At 54.0% G+C, this 16,687-nt stretch overlaps 5 protein-coding genes across 5 annotated transcripts; 3 read left to right on the top strand and 2 right to left on the bottom strand.

Annotated features, from left to right (window-relative positions):
* Positions 1-1,389: 1,389 nt before the first annotated feature.
* Positions 1,390-2,163, top strand: BBK36DRAFT_1133162 (polysaccharide lyase family 20 protein; the record flags this gene model as incomplete). The annotated part of the gene is made up of 1 exon (XM_024892072.1): positions 1,390-2,163. The coding sequence occupies one exon, from the start codon at positions 1,390-1,392 to the stop codon at positions 2,161-2,163; it is 774 nt and encodes a 257-aa protein (XP_024750802.1).
* A 727-nt stretch (positions 2,164-2,890) lies between these two features.
* BBK36DRAFT_1135038 (ornithine carbamoyltransferase) lies at positions 2,891-4,220 on the top strand. Its single transcript, XM_024892510.1, has 3 exons — positions 2,891-3,224; positions 3,291-3,978; positions 4,065-4,220. The coding sequence occupies exons 1-3, from the start codon at positions 2,895-2,897 to the stop codon at positions 4,106-4,108; spliced, it is 1,062 nt and encodes a 353-aa protein (XP_024750801.1). The 5' UTR covers positions 2,891-2,894; the 3' UTR covers positions 4,109-4,220.
* Positions 4,221-4,292: 72 nt separating this feature from the next.
* Positions 4,293-5,396, bottom strand: BBK36DRAFT_1135037 (small regulatory subunit of acetolactate synthase). Its single transcript, XM_024892509.1, is given in 4 exon segments — positions 4,293-4,478; positions 4,535-5,293; positions 5,341-5,343; positions 5,355-5,396. 2 exon segments carry the CDS (start codon positions 5,287-5,289, stop codon positions 4,298-4,300), a joined length of 936 nt encoding a protein of 311 aa, XP_024750800.1. The 5' UTR covers positions 5,290-5,293; positions 5,341-5,343; positions 5,355-5,396; the 3' UTR covers positions 4,293-4,297.
* Positions 5,397-6,515: 1,119 nt separating this feature from the next.
* On the top strand, positions 6,516-11,874 carry BBK36DRAFT_1116761 (hypothetical protein; the record flags this gene model as incomplete). Its single annotated transcript, XM_024890270.1, has 9 exons — positions 6,516-6,711; positions 6,815-7,035; positions 7,243-7,323; positions 7,400-7,573; positions 7,632-7,840; positions 7,903-8,244; positions 8,299-8,525; positions 10,799-10,907; positions 10,974-11,874. The coding sequence occupies 9 exons, from the start codon at positions 6,516-6,518 to the stop codon at positions 11,872-11,874; spliced, it is 2,460 nt and encodes an 819-aa protein (XP_024750799.1).
* Positions 11,875-14,340: 2,466 nt separating this feature from the next.
* BBK36DRAFT_1140129 (hypothetical protein) lies at positions 14,341-15,821 on the bottom strand (the record flags this gene model as incomplete). Its single annotated transcript, XM_024893355.1, has 7 exons — positions 14,341-14,560; positions 14,613-14,660; positions 14,752-14,842; positions 15,288-15,328; positions 15,393-15,418; positions 15,482-15,496; positions 15,762-15,821. 7 exons carry the CDS (start codon positions 15,819-15,821, stop codon positions 14,341-14,343), a joined length of 501 nt encoding a protein of 166 aa, XP_024750798.1.
* Between the last annotated feature and the right edge of the window lie 866 nt (positions 15,822-16,687).

Here is a 16,687-nt window from a genome sequence, read left to right as displayed (position 1 = left end):
CTTGCGAGCATCGCGAGACTCCTGCTTCCTGCGCCAATATCACCTCACCACAACTATAGCACACTGGCCACGCGGTAGACTAAACTTAAAAATTACTCTACTTTCATGGTTACTCTAGCGCGTTCATGGGTTTACAGTTAAAGGCAGGTGCTTGCATTTCGGGTCGCAGAAGAATAAGCAGGCTTCTTCGCCGGCGCGATTTGAAGAGGATCGGATGAGAAGACGTTAGCCTATTTCCGACAACCCCCTTGATGTGATGATCATCAGGCAGTAGAGCGGCATTTGCAGGGCCCCCTTGTGAGTACAGCTTCCATATGACCTTCCAGACATCTAGTTTTTACAAGGACAAAGGCTGAATGGATGGAGCCAAAGCTTGCCGAATCAACCAACATCACTGATATGAAGTTGGAATTGAAGCACTACATTGCAAGGTGAGGCTGACGAGATAGTTCCTATTCGCAATCAAATTGCTCGTCATAGGCAGCTATTACCGCCATGTATTGCTTCCACATTAGACTAAATCATCATCACATTGCCGAGTTTGATGGGCTTGCTTCGTTGGGTGGATTCTGAGCAGGTCGCAGCCGGTGTCTCCGCATCCCGAGTCGACGCACGCAAGGCGGCCAGTTTACGTAGTGAGTCCGTCTCCTTTATGCCTTGATGATGACCGCCTCAGCCTTGCGATTCATCGAGCATAGCGGTGTTGCATTTAGATCTGATTTCCCAAGAGTTGCCTTGGAATTAATTCCACCAGTCACAGCTTGGCCTGGCCGCGATCCAACCCACCGGTTCCTACATCTCCTCCCTGATTCGGCACTCGCGAGCCATCAGCTGGCTTGGCTTTGGGATCCGCCGAGATCCAACCGACTGGGATGATGGCTGTTCGCTTGTTGGATCGTACCTCTTGAAAGACTGCCATGAGTCGAGTCGACAAGACTGAATGGGACCTCCTTCCAGTGCATCGGCGCATTCTTCCAGTTGAGGAGATGAGCAGATGGGAGTGCTCCCCAAATCACAGACTATGCGCTTGATACAACTCTGTGGGTGGTGATACCGCTCTGGAGGTAGCATGATCTGGTATGGAACCTTTCGATTGATGTGGAAGCTGGTAGACCAAGTCATCTCGCAGTTCGGATGGAGATCATGCGCCCACTCCTCGGCGTCTACGGTCCTACGTTTAACCCTTGAAGGCTAGTTACCGGCATGGCAGCAACCATCTGAATGATGCCTCCCCCCTGTCTCCCTTGTTGGGAAGCATATCGTAACAAGTGAACAGGCCAAGCACAAGTATAAGTACCCCGGCCCCGTCGATCACTTGCCTGAGAATCATCCACTTCCAGGCACACAGTCGATCAAACAACCAGTTCTCAACGCCAAAGAACCGCCACAATGGTTGCCATCAAGTCCCTCTTCGCCGCCGCCCTGGCCCTCCTGCCAGCGGCCAGCGCCACCCGAAGCTTCTACAACGACGGCCACCTCAACGGCTGGGACTTCGTCCGCAAGGAGAACCAGGGAACCGTCTCCGAGGTCTCCAACGTCGTCTTCAAGGGCACCTCGGCCCTCAAGATGACGCAGACCTACACGCCCGGCTACACCGGCCGGTACCACTCCGAGGTCGACCACAACCGCGGCTACCAGCGCGGCGAGGAGCAGTTCTACGGCTTCGCCTTCCGCCTCTCCGAGGACTGGCAGTTCCAGCCGCAGTCGTACAACATTGCCCAGTTCATCGCCAACCGCCCCGGCGCGGGCTGCGGCGGCGACGACTGGATGCCCTCGACCATGATCTGGGTCCAGGGCGACCAGCTGTACAGCCGCTACGTCAACGGCCACTACCGCCAGCCCAACTGCGGCCGCAACATCGTCACCCGCCCCAACCTTGCCACCGTCTCTGCTGGAGTGTGGCACCGGGTCGTCCTCCAGATCAAGTGGGCGTCGGACAACACGGGTTACTTCAAGGTCTGGTTCGACGGCGCAAAGGTCCACGAGGAGTACAACGTCGCGACCACCGTCGACGACGATAGCGTCTTCCAGTTCCGCATCGGCCTGTACGCCAACAGCTGGCACGACGACGGCCACATGACCGGCAGCCAGAGCTTCCGCCAGATCTGGTACGATGAGGTTGCTGTCGGCACCACCTTTGCCGATGTCAACCCTGATGCTTAAGTCAGTGGCTGGAATGGTATGAGTGTTCGTGGTGGGAGTCTCGATGAAACGCAGAGGGTTTGCCTGAGGACATGACTACCATATGCGGCCATGCAGTTACATGTATATAATTTTCAAGAGCAATTGCCTATCAATTGCTGATATATAGCTTTTCTTTACCCTGAATATTCATCATCGTACATAGGTACATACATACCTTCAATCACCCCCAACTACATGCAGCCTTAACATGTGCTCTGTTTCAGGCAATGAGTGTCAATCGCTGTTATGACACAATGGTCCATGACATCCTATGCATGGTGCCCAGTAGACATTGCGCTCTTATCAAAGATATACCACAATGTGCTCTGGTGTTTGCCAGAAGAAGGGATTCAAAGGGCCAGGGTAGCACCAATTGAAGTTGATTGACTGCCTGTGCACAAGTACACGCACCGCAGTCGGCGCCCCACAATTTCCTTTCTCTCACCAGCTTCATCGGCTCTCAATGACTCTTCAGCAGCTGTGCTAACCTCTTGATGACTCTACCCTTGATTCATATCGGCCTTTGATCGCAAATATAACTGCACCAGCGGATTGAATCTGGATCAAGTATACGTAAGTTGCCTTTTATTCCTCAATTGGTATTCTCTCTATCCCGCAATTGCAACCACAGACGCAAGAGCTAAGCAATATCCGGTCTCCGGCTCAAGACTCTACAAAGCGCAAAACAACGATAAGAAGAGAAAGACACCATGAAGACAGCAGCAACACGAGCCTTCCGAGGCGCCCTCAATGGCCTCCAAACTCGCGCCTACTCACAGGCTGCTGCCAAGCCCAGGCACCTCATGTCCATCAGCGATCTCACGCCCTCCGAGTTCTCAGCCCTGGTGCGCAACGCAGCCGCCCGGAAGCACGACGCCAAGTCCGGTCGCGTGCCTCGCCTGAGCAACGGCCTGGCCGGCGAGACGGTGGCCATGATGTTCAGCAAGCGCAGCACGAGGACGCGTGTGTCGACCGAGGCGGCGGTGACGATGCTCGGCGGCCACCCCATGTTTCTGGGCAAGGACGACATTCAGCTCGGCGTTGGTACTTCCTGGTCAAAATCTTTTGGTGTGTAGAACGTCTCATCGCTGAACTTTGCGCTACAGGTCAACGAGTCGCTGTATGATACCTCTGTCGTCATCTCATCAATGACGTCCTGCATGGTAGCTCGAGTTGGCCCCCATTCAGACGTCACCGGGCTGGCAGAGCACTCGACTGTTCCCGTCATCAATGCCCTCTCAGACGACTTCCACCCTCTGCAGACCATTGCCGACTTTCTAACCATCCACGAGGCTTTTCCGTCCACTCAGTCCAGCAGCAAGAGCCTCAACCTCAGTGGCTTGAAGGTAGCCTGGGTCGGTGACTCCAACAACGTGCTCTTCGATCTTGCCATCGGTTGCGTCAAGACGGGTGTCGACATCGCCGTCGCCTCGCCCCAGGGCTACGGCATCCCTGATCACATGAGGCAGCTCATCACCTCGGCTGCCAGCGGCGTGGCTTCCCCCGGCAAGCTGTCGGAGACGACCGTTCCGGAAGAGGCCATCAAGAATGCCGACATCCTGGTGACGGACACGTGGATCTCCATGGGCCAAGAGGCCGAGAAGCAGAAGAGGCTCAAGGCTTTCGCCGGGTACCAGATCACCAACGAGCTGGCGAAGCGAGGTGGTGCCAAGGAGGGCTGGAAGTTCATGCACTGCCTGCCCCGGCACCCGGAAGAGGTGGCGGACGAGGTGTTTTACAGCCCTAGGTCTTTGGTCTTCCCCGAAGCAGAGAACAGGCTCTGGGCAGCCGTTGGTAAGTCTTTTTCCACATTCCCTACTGAGCACCTATACATACGAAGATGGACATCAAGCTGACTTGCTTCCTTAACCTTTTCACAGCGGCGTTGGAAGGATTTGTCGTCAATAAGGGCAAGCTTGAGTAAAAGGTTCGGCTTGGATGATTTACGAGGAGTTTTGAAAAGTCAGATGAATTGAATGTACTTAGGCGTCAAGACACAAGCAGTAATTGAACATTGAATTCACATTGCTAAACCAACGACCATTTTCCCCACTAGACGCCCAGTGTCCAAAGACCCTAGCTACATATAATTCTCGTGAGAAATTTGCAACTTTTAACCAGGAGGAAGCTGGCTAGCATCAACAACCTCATCGGCTTCTTTAATGATGGACTCCTCGTTGTGCTTATGCAGAGGCGATCGGGGCAGGGCCATCAGGCCAGTGCGGGCAGACTCCAGGATTCCAAAGGGAGCAACCAGTTTCATGAAGGAATCGATTCTCGACGGCTTGGCGGAACTGTTCCATTGGGTTAGTCAGAAAGCGGGCGGAAGGGGGCACGCGAAACAACGTACACTTCGACAATGCAGCTCGTAGTGCTAATATCCAACACCTTGCCCCCGAACTGATGCGTGAAGTAGGTGATGGTCTTCAAGTGCTCGTGCTTGTGTCGAAGAGCCTCACTGGCAGCCAGCTTGCTAGGGTGGAAGTCATTGGCCGACTCCTCGAGCGTCCGCTCATACTCGTTGCCTGACTCGCTGGCCGACTCGCCGTTGCTCATCTCGCGGTGGTGGGCAAGCAGCTCCTCAAAATACTCAGGTCCGAGGATATTGACCTTGGCAAGGAGCAGCTCACGCTGGACCAAGGCGGCATTGCTGTAATCCAAGACAGCCCAGACGGGCACCAAGTCTTCCAGCTGGCGCCGGGCTTGCTCGACGACGCCGTCCTGGCCGGTCAGGACAATGGTCATGCGAGAGAGATCCTCCACTTCGGTGTTGCACACGACCAGCGAATCGATATTGAAGCCTCGAGCTGCGAGGATACCGGACAGCCGGGACAGCACACCGGGCTCGTTCTGGACCAGGCAGTTGAGGATGTGGCGCTTCGGAGGCGCCATGGACGGCGTGGGCGTCTCATAGAGGATGTTGGAGACGGCAGCCTGCGCGGACCAGGCAGGCGGCGTGTCAGTGATGGGGAGGGGAGCCGAGCGGCGTCGCAGGGCCTTGTAGGCGATGGCCGAGGTTGAGCTGCTGGACGAGCTGTGTCGCACCGTCGTCCTCGCGACAGCGGCGAGGCGCAACGATGCGCTCCACGGCCGAAGCGAAGCCATGCTGCAGCGAAAGTTGGTGTCAATTCAATTCACTGCACGACGATACGGGGGGTTTGTGTGACTGACTTGGTGTTTGTGGGGTGACGACTAGAGTCGATGGAGGAGGATGGAAGAGGGAAGGGAAAGTCAAAAAGTTACTAAGTGAGATGGAGGTGGGCTCCGATAAACCGGAGGTTGACTGACGCACAGCGGCTTAGCCCGGATCAACGTCCGGCCAACATTAGTTGGACATCCGATGCCTACATAATGTAATACAGCGAGTATACGCACGTGGAATCCCAAGCTGTATCAATTGATTAGGCCATGGGTAAGGGACGTTAGATTGAGCTACGGTAAATTCCTTGGATGACTAGAGACATGTTGAACTTGTATGTGCGGCTGAGATGCCTGACGTTGGAATTGCTGTCATGGACAAGTACACTCTGCCCCGCGATCTGTTGCAGATACTATCAAGATTCAGCCCAAACACTCGTCAAGGCGAAAACTGCCTTTCCCAGGAGTAAGAGTTCATCTGGCTCATGTAATATGACATCAATTGTCCCGTTGGACATTCAACAGTGCCTTTAACTTCTTTGTGATTCCTCTTTATCTGCGTTGGGCTGGTGATAGTCCCGATCAAGGTTTGGCCTCCCTGCAGCCTCACGTAAGAGTGCAAATCCGGGTTGGCAGTGGTCACTCGACACATGTGTATAAGCATATCAAGGCGTATTGCTATTGTTGAGTTACAATGGCATGAATCTACTAGAATGCAATTCCCCATGTCCACTGCCGCCAATACTAGTCCACTGCCTTCTCAAAGACCCTTGAACAGCAAAGCTCCGAAACCGCATTTCCCCACGGTTTTCAATCAAGATAAGGTAACAGATTGCATTATGTAAGACGCATCCACGTCGCGCGAGTACGTTTTTCCGAGGCGGTGACATGGTTGCTTGGCAACTTCACGGCAGGTGCGCAGCAGGAAAGCACCTTCCTGCAAGTACCGAAGTACTTCGTACCTCTTCGAAGTTCCCAAATTCCAAAATTTCCATCCAACTGGCGCTGATCCACGCACGTCGCGAGCATTCGCGCCTCTCAGCCTTGCATCCTACTGCCTTTTTTATTTCCTGCGATACGACGACAACCCTGGCCTTGCTGCAGCTTCCCGCAGTTTCGTAATCTAGCGCCTCGTTATCGTCGCCAAAACCTGCAAACGGCTTGTGTCTCCTTTCTTCCTCCTTCGCGACATCATGGAGGATACCGAGCGACGACCCAAGCGGTCTCGTTTCGACCAGACCGAGCCTGAGCCCAAGCGAGCCTCGAGATTCGACAGACGCTCTCGATCCCCGCCCACGCGCCGCTCCGAGGGAAGAGAGCGCAGTCCCCTTCCCAGAGAGGACTCTTCTGAGACAAAGAAGTCCCCGGTGGACGCTGCTGCCGCCGCTGGTACGTTCTGAGACCCTTGGAAGATCCCGAGACCCATCTGGGGAGACGCAAATGCGCGTGCGAAGTGCGATGTCGATGAGCTAACCAATCATGCACACGATAGCCGCTGCCGCTGCCAAGATCAACGCCCAGCTGCAAGCCCGAAAGGCTCCTCAGCATGTCGACGTCCCCCCGATCAAATCCGCAGGCGGAAGCTCTGCCGATGGCGGTGACCAGGAGATGAAGAAAGAGATGTATGTTGCCGATGGCGACTTCATCCAGGACATCGAGGTCAACGATCTGCGCAATCGCTACCTGTTGACCAAGGGCTCGACCCAGGAAATGGTAAAGACATCCTCAAAATACCTTGCTCCGCTACTTTCGTCGGCTTGATAATGCACGGCGCGATGGTCGAGGGCACCGAGTCGCAAGGCTACCGACTTGCACATGCCCGCCTATCCCCTTTTTCGCTTTCGCTAACGTAATGTCGCTCTAGATCCGAAATGAAACTGGTGCCGGTATGCAATCATCCTTGGCCTGTTGAACCCGTAGAGGAGTGATGTTGACTCAGAATCCGCAGACGTTACGACCCGTGGCAGCTATTACCCTAACAAGAGCATGGCCACCGCGGCGGTAAGATGACATACCCGTGCTGATACCTTGGTCGTTGTTCGGTTTCTAACTCAGATTACCTTGATGTCGGGAAAAGAACCCTCCCCTGTACCTCCATATTACGAGTACAACCAAGGCTGGTCTTGAAGCCGCCGTGGAAAAGATCAATGAGCTCATCAAGCAAGAACTTCCTCAACTGGTCGACGAGCGTCGATTCCGACGTCGAGATCAGGAGCCTCAGCCGCCAGTTGAGCGAGACGAATATGGACGAGTATGAGGCATCCCCCCCAATTCTGTCACTCTCCTTCACAACTAACAATCTTCTGCAGCGGAAATGGCCCGAAGAGAAGATCCCCATCGATCTTGAGCCAGTCCATGGGTTCAACCTGCGAGCTCAGGTAGTCGGCCACGGCGGCGCCTATGTGAAGCACATCCAGCAAGAAACTGGATGTCGTGTCCAGATCAAAGGCCGCGGCTCGGGCTACCTCGAAGCAGCCACTAACCACGAGAGCGATGAGCCCATGTTCCTTCATGTCACGTACGTATCGGATCATAGCCCTGTTCAGGCTCTGACTTGCCTTACTGACCAGATGATCGTAGCGGACCTGACCCAAACATGGTTGCCAAGGCCAAGGAGCTTTGCGAAGACCTGATTGCCAATGTCAAGGAACAGTATGAAGAGTTCAAGGCCCGTCCTCCTCGCTACAATAATGATCGTGGCGGATATGGCGATCACCACCACCGCGGATCCCACGACAGGCATGGCGGATCTCACCACAACTCCTATTCTTCGTACAATAACAGATACGGTTCCGAACCTCGCGCATCCAACAGCCCTGCTCCGGTAGCCACTCCCGTGGCAAATGCTGCCGACTATGCCGCTCAATATGCTCAATATTACAACGGCGCCGATCCCTATGCTGCCTGGGGAGGATATGCTAAGTAAGTCAGCGTTCTCGTAAAGGGGGATTACGACAAATGGCTAACGCGTTACAGCTATGTCGCTCTGTATCAACAATACTACGGAGCTCAGACTCAAGCTCCAGGTCAGAGCTCACATGTTGCAGCAGCCCCCGGTCAAGCCGCTCCGCCGCCGCCGCCTCCTCCTGCCGAAGCGGCTCCTCCTCCGCCCCCTCCCCCAAGCTCTGCCCCCCCTCCTCCGCCGCCATCCGGACCGCCCCCTCCCGGCGGGAGCTTCAGCGCTGTAAGTAGACTCATCCCATGTGGCCTCTTCGCCCATTGCTACAAGTGACTGACCATATCGTTAGGTTCCGCCCCCTCCAGGACTCTAAGGAGATACCTCTCCGTGACTGACAGATGAGCTCACTACTCGTTTTGTTATGCTGACTCTGCATTATGCATGGTTGACAAACAGAGGGCTACAGACTTTACGTACGCATGGCTTGGAGGAAACGAAGAACTGCCAGTTCAACCGCACCGAACAATTTCCTAGGTTTGGTAATTAGGATTGAACTGACAAGTCCAGCACATGACTTTACTTTAGACGCGATCCATTGGTAGGGAGTTGGTCTAAACGAGACCAGTGTTTTTGTTTTGTTGATAACTATTGTACAAACAGGAAATATGTTGAGTTTTGTGTGAGTAGTCTTTACTGCTGACAGGCACAGGCCGTAAACACCACAACCAGAGCCAGAGTGGATGGCAGTGGTCCTTATGAGTGGTGCAATTCGTGATCTTCTATCAGTAAATCTTGTGGTATAGCGTCTGAGCTCAATGCCGCGATTCATGGTCGGTAATATGCACCTGAGTCTGTAGATGATGTATTCTCAGAGACGACTATGCTGTGAGAAGCGATATTTGTCTCGCGACTCCTCCAGTTGAACTCTATCGGCACTGTACGGAATGCCACATGTAGTGAAAGGGGCTTAGATGTGTAATAGTGAAAAGATTATTCTATATCGTATCCTATTTCGTCCCTGTGAGCCATGTGGCGAGGCCTCGTATCGACCGGACCTTGACGACGGCATGTCGTTTGAAGAGGTCATGGAGAGGCTGTGGCGGACTGTCCTCCAGACTGGCTACCTCAGTCTCGTTCCCCTCAGCATCGAGCAGGACAGGGTTCCAGCCTGCATCCGAAGCTCCAACGACGTCCTTGGCGTACTCATCGCCGACATAGACCTTCTGCCAATTCCCCAAGTCGACTTCAGCGGGCGACTCGACATGTCGACCGGTGATGATCCGGGACAACATCAACTCAGCAGCATTGAAGATGCGACGGTCCGGCTTCTCGAACCCAACATCGTACGACATGCAATGAAAGTCAATGTCGTATTGCTCCCCCGCCAGCGCGGTTGTTTCTTCCGACGAGCCGTACCGTGCTGGGCTGACGTTGAGGCCAAAGGAAGACAAAATGCTGGGGACTCTGTCGTCGGAGTTTGTGACCACGCCGATGACGATCCTGTCGACGCCTTGGAGCGCGTTTGGTCGTTTCAGGGACTTGATTGCCGGGACGAGATCGCTTTGAGCTTCGTAGCCTTCGCTTGAAGAGAAGCGGTGGATCAATTTGGGGACGAGAGTCGGGGGGAGAGGTTGATTGCTGGGGAGCAGAGGCGTGAATGTTTTATGAATGACCTATCCATGCAGATCAGATATTGATGATCGTTGTCAGAACAAAGTGTTACTTTTCAAGAAGGGGGTAAGAAGAGGAGGGGTGACGAAGTCTATACATTTGTCCACCACTTTGTGGCGCCGAGGCCAGTTGCTTTGCCGTAGTTGGGATTGAGCTCGCGCTCCTCCTTGATGGCTGTGAGGAGCCGAGATGAGAGCTCTTTGTCGCTGAAGCCGGCGAGGCCGCATTGCCGCGCGACTTGGGCGTATTGCTGGGCTACTGCGCCTTTGGGGCGGAAGAGGGTGCCGAAGGCGTCGAAACAGAGGAGGAGGTTCGACTTGGCCATGTTTAAGGGGGGAGTGGATGAGAAGTATAGAAATGACAGAGTGGACTAATGGATTTCCTGTCGAATAAGATGTGGTCTCGTTGATATCTTGTTGATATCAGTTATTACTTTATAGAAGATTCTGTGTCTTGCTGGGTTTGCAGTTGTGATTGATATGCATGTGACGATTGAGGATGTGATGTTGACAGGAGAAAGTAGCCTGGGATCGGATGTCGAGACGATCAATCGAGAAAACTCCCCTACGTAATGATTCCGCCTATATCGGTCTCCTAGGATCTAGAGCCTACATATCCCTGATCAAGCAGATGCAGTATCATAAGCTCCCATGATAGATATCTATGCAAAATCTAAAGAAAATCTATAAAGCACAATGGCAATCTCCACATGAGCTGGACTCCTGAAGTGTCAGATTGTCAGAAGATCAGAATTTACTCCGTAATGATACCCCGCGGTGTGAAGAGGGTACCCCCAGGGCTAAGAATAGAGCTCCGGCATCTTATCGATAGGGAGCTGCGAACAGCGACATGTGCTGGCTGATCGACCAAACATCGCCTGGAATCTGACGCCCAGATCAGAAACAGTCCATGAACCTCCGAGATACAGCGCAGCCAAAGGAGAAATGTCCCACCAGGCGTACCCTCACCACGATCCTATCAAGGAGCCGCATTCGGTTTCCGTCAAAGTGCTTAGGTACGCATTAGAACACTTGCCAATTGGTGTCCGCATCTTTTGCTGACCCAGGCCAAATGGCCCCAGGCTCTCCCAACCATCGCTGGTGACGCAGTACCCGATCGATCCTCCGTTCTCTCCTCCCAACGCCAAATCGCAGCCAGCGCCCGCCTCGCTCGCTTACGCCCCCTCCAGCACGAACCCGGATCCTTTCCTGCTCAGCCCGATCCTCAACCTGCCGGTATCCTTTGGCTCGGCCTACGTGGGGGAGACCTTCAGCTGCACCCTCTGCGCGAACAACGACCTGCCCCCCGATGCGGCGAAGCGCATACGCGATGTCCGCATCGAAGCCGAGATGAAGACCCCTGGCCTGGGAGGCACGCAGAAGCTCGAGCTCGGGCCCGCGAACATGCACGACGGCGCAGGCGGAGGGGGCGTAGATCTCGAGCCGGGAGGCACGCTGCAGAAGATTGTTGGATTCGACCTCAAGGAGGAGGGGAACCATGTGCTGGCCGTGACGGTGAGCTACTACGAGGCTACGGAGACGAGTGGGCGGACGCGGACGTTTAGAAAGCTCTATCAGTTCATATGCAAGGCGTCCTTGATCGTGCGGACCAAGGTCAGCGGCCTGGACGCGGACACGAGCAGCAGCAGCAGCAGCGCCAGAAGATGGATCCTCGAGGCGCAGCTGGAGAACTGTAGCGAGGATGTGATGCAGCTGGAGAAGGTGGTGCTGGACGTGGAGGCCGGGCTGGGCTATCACGATTGCAACTGGGCTTCGGACGGGGACCAGAAGCCGGTGTTGCACCCGGGCGAGATCGAGCAGGTGTGCTTCCTGGTGCACGAGAAGGGCGCAGACAGCGGCATCAGGATGACGGCAGATGGCCGGATCATCTTTGGCGTGTTGGGAATTGGATGGCGAGGCGAGATGGGCTGTCGTGGATTTCTATCGACGGGCAAGCTTGGTGCTCGGATTCCCGTTCGCTGAGAGAGGAAATGGGAGTTGGGAGAGCTGCTCACTGATTGATAGAGAAGGCAAACCACCATTCGGACAAGGGGAGCCAAGGACTACGAAACATAACCCCAACACGTCCCACTTTGCAACCAAAGGCGGCTCAGCCTATCGAACCCTGGGTTGATAGCGCGGCTGGACGAATGCATGGCGTTTGATAGACATGCGCTGAAGCAAGGGGGGCGGCAGAGGTGGTAGTAGTATCACGATTCACGATTTACGATTCACGAGAATGGGGGCCAAGCCACCACGGCCAGGCACAGGGGGTGTGGGATGGAAAGCCCAGCGGCCCGGCTTGACGGCCATCTGCCGCGCTGGGATGCAACGGGGCCGGCTCACAAGAAGTCAGGAGCCGACTGTTACGGAGCACAGCAGATGTGTGTGTGTGTGTGTACGCGTCTGAGCTTGTTATCGCACGAGTACGACTGTGAGTACTATGGCATGAATTGTCACACAGGAGGGATTTCGTCCTACCTTTGCTGGCAGGAGGGAACTAAGGGCGCCTGCGCTGGGTACTCTACCAAGGGAGGGAAGGGAGAATGTCAGATATCAAGTGGGAGGATGTACGAGTAGACAGGGAAGTTTACGGGCAAACCAAGAGAATTCTGCTTGATGAGTCTTGATGAAACGACACGCGTCGTCAAGCACCTCTAGTGCTAGGAAGTCCAGCTCTCAGCCATTCCCTCGCAGCTGTCTAACCTAAAACAACAATGAAATCCCTTCCCGCTGGCTGTTTCAGGGATGCCGGCCGGTCCAGGAGAAAACTCCCTTACGAACATCCTATTAATAGACAAAACAGCGTCGTGTCTGCAAGACTATCCTTAGTCTGATGCTGACGGCAGAAGATCATACGAGCAAAGGAATTGGTTCGAATTCGATAGAGAAAAGTCGTTGCTTAAGAGAACGGTGTACCGTTGGAGTCGAGCAGGAGTTCTTACAAAGGGGGGTTTGTGTTGACTTCTTACTGGGGAAGAACAGCTTGTCGATCTCCAAGTTCTTGCATGCAAATCCGTCTCAGTTGCGCGCAAGGGGAACCCGGGGGATTCGCTCTCACAGATCGGAGTGAATCGGATGGGCAGAAAATGCGCCGAGCTGAAAAGGATGGGCGATCGACGGGTCAAGATAACGATGGTAGGATCATGGATGTTATTAGTACATGTACGGAGGTGGTGTCTACAGAATATGATCGGCGGGAGGTAATGTTATCAAAGTTGCTTCTATGACGAATCCGGGCGGTTGAAGAACTTTTTCCTTTTTTTTTTTTTTTTTTTTTTTGACGCAGAAATTCCCGGATGATGGGCTCGAGAGGTTGCGTGGCGGGACGTGATTTGCTTGGGTGAAGTTTTGGGCTGAGGATCGATTGGTTTCTGGTGCATGTATGTAGGAAACCTTGCATGCATGTTCTGTCGGTCTTCAATGATATGTGATTGAGCTCCTGATCAGCACAGAGAGAGAGAGAGAGAGAGAGAGAGAGAGAGAGAGAGAGAGAGAGAGAGAGAAACGCTGATGACGGGCATGTTTGACAGAATGAGGCCGATATCAATTGCTGTACTACCTACTACTACAACTACGGTACGACTGATGAGCAAGGAGTTCGTCTGGGCCACCAGTGACTGCTGGAATGGCTTCGATAGCGTCTCTCATGTCTGTCTAGATTGAAATGGGATGAGAAGCAAGGGTTCACTCGAATTGAGTACCAGCCCAAGTGGGCGGCCGGCTAAGATCGTGACACATCATGTGTGGGGTGTCCTGAAACGGGCTGCATCTGTATGATTGTCCTTTTTTTCGTCTTCCAGAGCTGCTGAACCTACTGAGTAGATTGGCCAAGTTTCGCAGACTTCGGTGCCGAGGATAGTATCCAAGGGGGAGGAGGCAAGATCCGGTGCAAGTGCAAGTGGCGCTACAGGGCGAGCAAGACATGAAGGCCAGTCCAAGCAAGAAAGGGGTCCCCTCCTCCGTCCGTATCTTTCACCTCCGTTCAGTTCGGGCTACGGAGCACCAAATAAAGTACGAAATGGAGACACGAGCTTCCACTTTGCACCGGATACGAAAGAAGCGAAAGCCTTTCATCTTGTCCGCCCATTTTAGTCCCGGGTCTCTCCCTTATTTAGTGCGAACCCTCCAAGTGAAGGCGCCAGGGGCCCGTGCTTCTGCTTCCTTGTCCAGGGGCTCATCAACCGGGGGAAGGACTTGCTAGAGAATTCGGGGCTTTCTGGGCTGTAATACCTATTCTACCTGCGTTCTTGTAAGTATGTGGCCGTGGAACTGTGAAGCTCGCTGTCGACATACAACACGGGACCGGTGCTGGTGATTCGGTATGTCAGTACGTAGCGTCTGGCGGGCTCTCGGCTGGAGGAACGGTATTGGGATTTGCGTCCGCTTTGACAGCGTTTGACGGAGCGGGCAGATATGGATTTTTGGTGTAGTAGTATACGAGTATTGCTAGCTCACAGCCACAATGACGCCGGATGTGGGAATAATATTGGATTGCAGTGAACGGAAGTAGAGCGAGTGCGGTGAGAAGTCCGTCTCATTATCGAGCAGTCGTATGTAGCTCGTAACAGCATCATCGTCGACCCGAGCAAGGCCATTACCAGCCGCCACTAGAAGGAATTGAGTTTTTGATGGCTGACCCCAGAGCAGCAGTGCTTGCGAGGCACCCCTGAATACACCCTGGTTGCCTGGTTTGAAGTTGAAGAAAGATATCGACTGACTTTTGGGGCTCTTGTTGTTCCGAGTTGTTTCTGTCGAATATCGAGTACCTTATGTAGTAGTTCGTACATGTAGTAGTAAGGTAGGTACATGTAGTCAAGGTGTCCACATCAGCTTACCGCTAGGGGGAGGACTCCGTACCTGTACATGCAAGTCATGGAGTCGTCGTCGATGGGGCTCGGGATGGGCTCTCGGATCAGCTTGATCAGTTGTTGCCACTCTGGGGGGGAGACTGTGTATTGAATGCAGGATGTGCAGCTTCAACGTCTGGATACAGGCGCAGCCCCGCGGCTTTCTTGGCTGGTGCTTGTTCCCATGAGCTGGTTCTGCGGCTCATTGATCCCTTGAAGAATGCGCTTTGACTCTCTCGTTGTCAAGCTCATGCCGACCGAGAGTTGATAGGCCGTATGCTGTTGCAGAAAGAGAATCCACCAACTGGCAGCGAAGCCTCCTGGTTGTGATATGTCGGATTGTTTGCCCAACTGTCCATCCCGCTCGTGCATTAGGTGTGGGAGAGTGGCAGACATTGGCGCTTTCAAGGTTCCTTGGGCTTCGCACGTACATGTAGTATATTGTTGGGTAGTACAAAGACCACTCTTCTCAGGAGGGGAGAATCGCATAGGCGGAGATACTGCTCCTGATGCTGGTGATGTTATTTTGGAGCTTCGTCAACACACAGATTGAAACCGTGATCTTGACGCCAGGCAAAGTGAAGTACCTTACATAGAGTACCAGTATGTATGATACGGCAAGGAACATGAACAGACCAAGTGCCCACCTACCGATTAAAGTCTAGCAGCCGGCGACCCTTGAACGGCCATCAGCCACTCGACCTCAACCAACAACTTGGATGGTCTGGCATGGCACCTACTTGGACAGCTTGATACTACCCAAGGCCCGTTACAGAGTTCTGATACAATTATTATACTGCTTACTGGTGTGCGGCTGATCCCTGTGAGCGACATCCCATATAATTCTACCGCTGGCTGCTTGTGAGATGGGAGTCGGCCCCGTGAAAGCCCAACGACCAGCAACATGAGAGGCACCACTGCAGCCAAGTATCTCGCGGGAACCATCCCAATCATCGATAAGTGCTGGGAACAAGTACAAACCGAGTTTAGTGTATCGTCAACGGGGAATTACCTACATACTACTACTGAGGCTTGCGCTTCTTGACGGCACTCGTCTCCCTTCAGATGCGCTGGGTTCATGTTGGTCGTTATACAGCAAAACTCCTCATGGCCCGGCTCGAACGGGGTGGCTTCAAGCTGCCGCAACTCGCACGCCTACCGCTAGTGCCTGTACCTGGTACCTTGCAGGTTTTGCCATTTTAGTACATGTACCCCATTGTGCTCCGGCGGCGCCCCCGTTCAAGCACGAAGCATTCGCAAGCCCGTGGGCTTTTGCGAGGTAATACTTTGTTTACCTACTGTTATATTTGCTGCCTGTCATCACCATACAGTAATAAGGCGGTAGACAGACAAGTCAGTGGAATGTCGCTGCTCCTCGTGAGGTGAAAGGGATGCCCGCCATCGCTGCAGCCAAGGCCCAGTATGTCAAGTCGCGGGCGTGTCATTGGCTCGGCCTGGAACCCAGAGGTAGGTTGAATGATATTACCAGCGAACCGCAAGCTCACCACATCAAATGAAACTTGGATTCTGGTGAGAAATTCAACGAGGCATCAAGCACATGCATGTACAAGTACCTGCGACTCCATGCCCAACCATCCTGCAACCCTTTCTCGCCTGTTTGATGGCTGCAACAAGCGCCGGCGCAGATCGGTGCCAAACGGGGCCTGGCTCTTCTAGTCTAGCACCCGACGCCCCCCCCAAGCTGCCCCAGGCCCAATCCCCCAGGTCCCTACCAGCACTAAAGTGTGCCCCTCCAGGGCTACCAAGGTCCCCTACCACGGTCCCCTAGGTCCCCTAGAAGCCCGCTGGAGCGCCGCCGCTGTACTCCGTACCTGAGCCCGCCCGCGTGGCCGTACCTGTACTCCAGCTCGTACCTGGCTCCGCGCCTGTACCCGCGCCTGTACCTGATGGGAGCCAGGGACTGCCATGCCTGCGCAACCCTTTCC

This window comes from Trichoderma citrinoviride (assembly GCF_003025115.1).
Source record: "Trichoderma citrinoviride strain TUCIM 6016 unplaced genomic scaffold BBK36scaffold_5, whole genome shotgun sequence".
Taxonomy (NCBI): Eukaryota; Fungi; Ascomycota; class Sordariomycetes; order Hypocreales; family Hypocreaceae; genus Trichoderma; species Trichoderma citrinoviride.
The sequence above is the reverse complement of the archived record's forward strand: the minus strand, read 5'-3'. Positions and strand labels throughout refer to the sequence as shown.

Excerpts from the sequence above, each read along its gene's own strand:
- BBK36DRAFT_1135037 (XM_024892509.1), bottom strand. The coding sequence starts at position 5,289 with ATGGCTTCGCTTCGGCCGTGGAGCGCATCGTTGCGCCTCGCCGCTGTC. Across the intron at positions 4,479-4,534 it reads ACGAGCTGCATTGTCGAAGT|TTCCGCCAAGCCGTCGAGAA; the intron begins GTACGTTGTTTC and ends CCAATGGAACAG.
- BBK36DRAFT_1135038 (XM_024892510.1), top strand. The coding sequence starts at position 2,895 with ATGAAGACAGCAGCAACACGAGCCTTCCGAGGCGCCCTCAATGGCCTC. Across the intron at positions 3,225-3,290 it reads AGGACGACATTCAGCTCGGC|GTCAACGAGTCGCTGTATGA; the intron begins GTTGGTACTTCC and ends TTTGCGCTACAG. Across the intron at positions 3,979-4,064 it reads CAGGCTCTGGGCAGCCGTTG|CGGCGTTGGAAGGATTTGTC; the intron begins GTAAGTCTTTTT and ends ACCTTTTCACAG.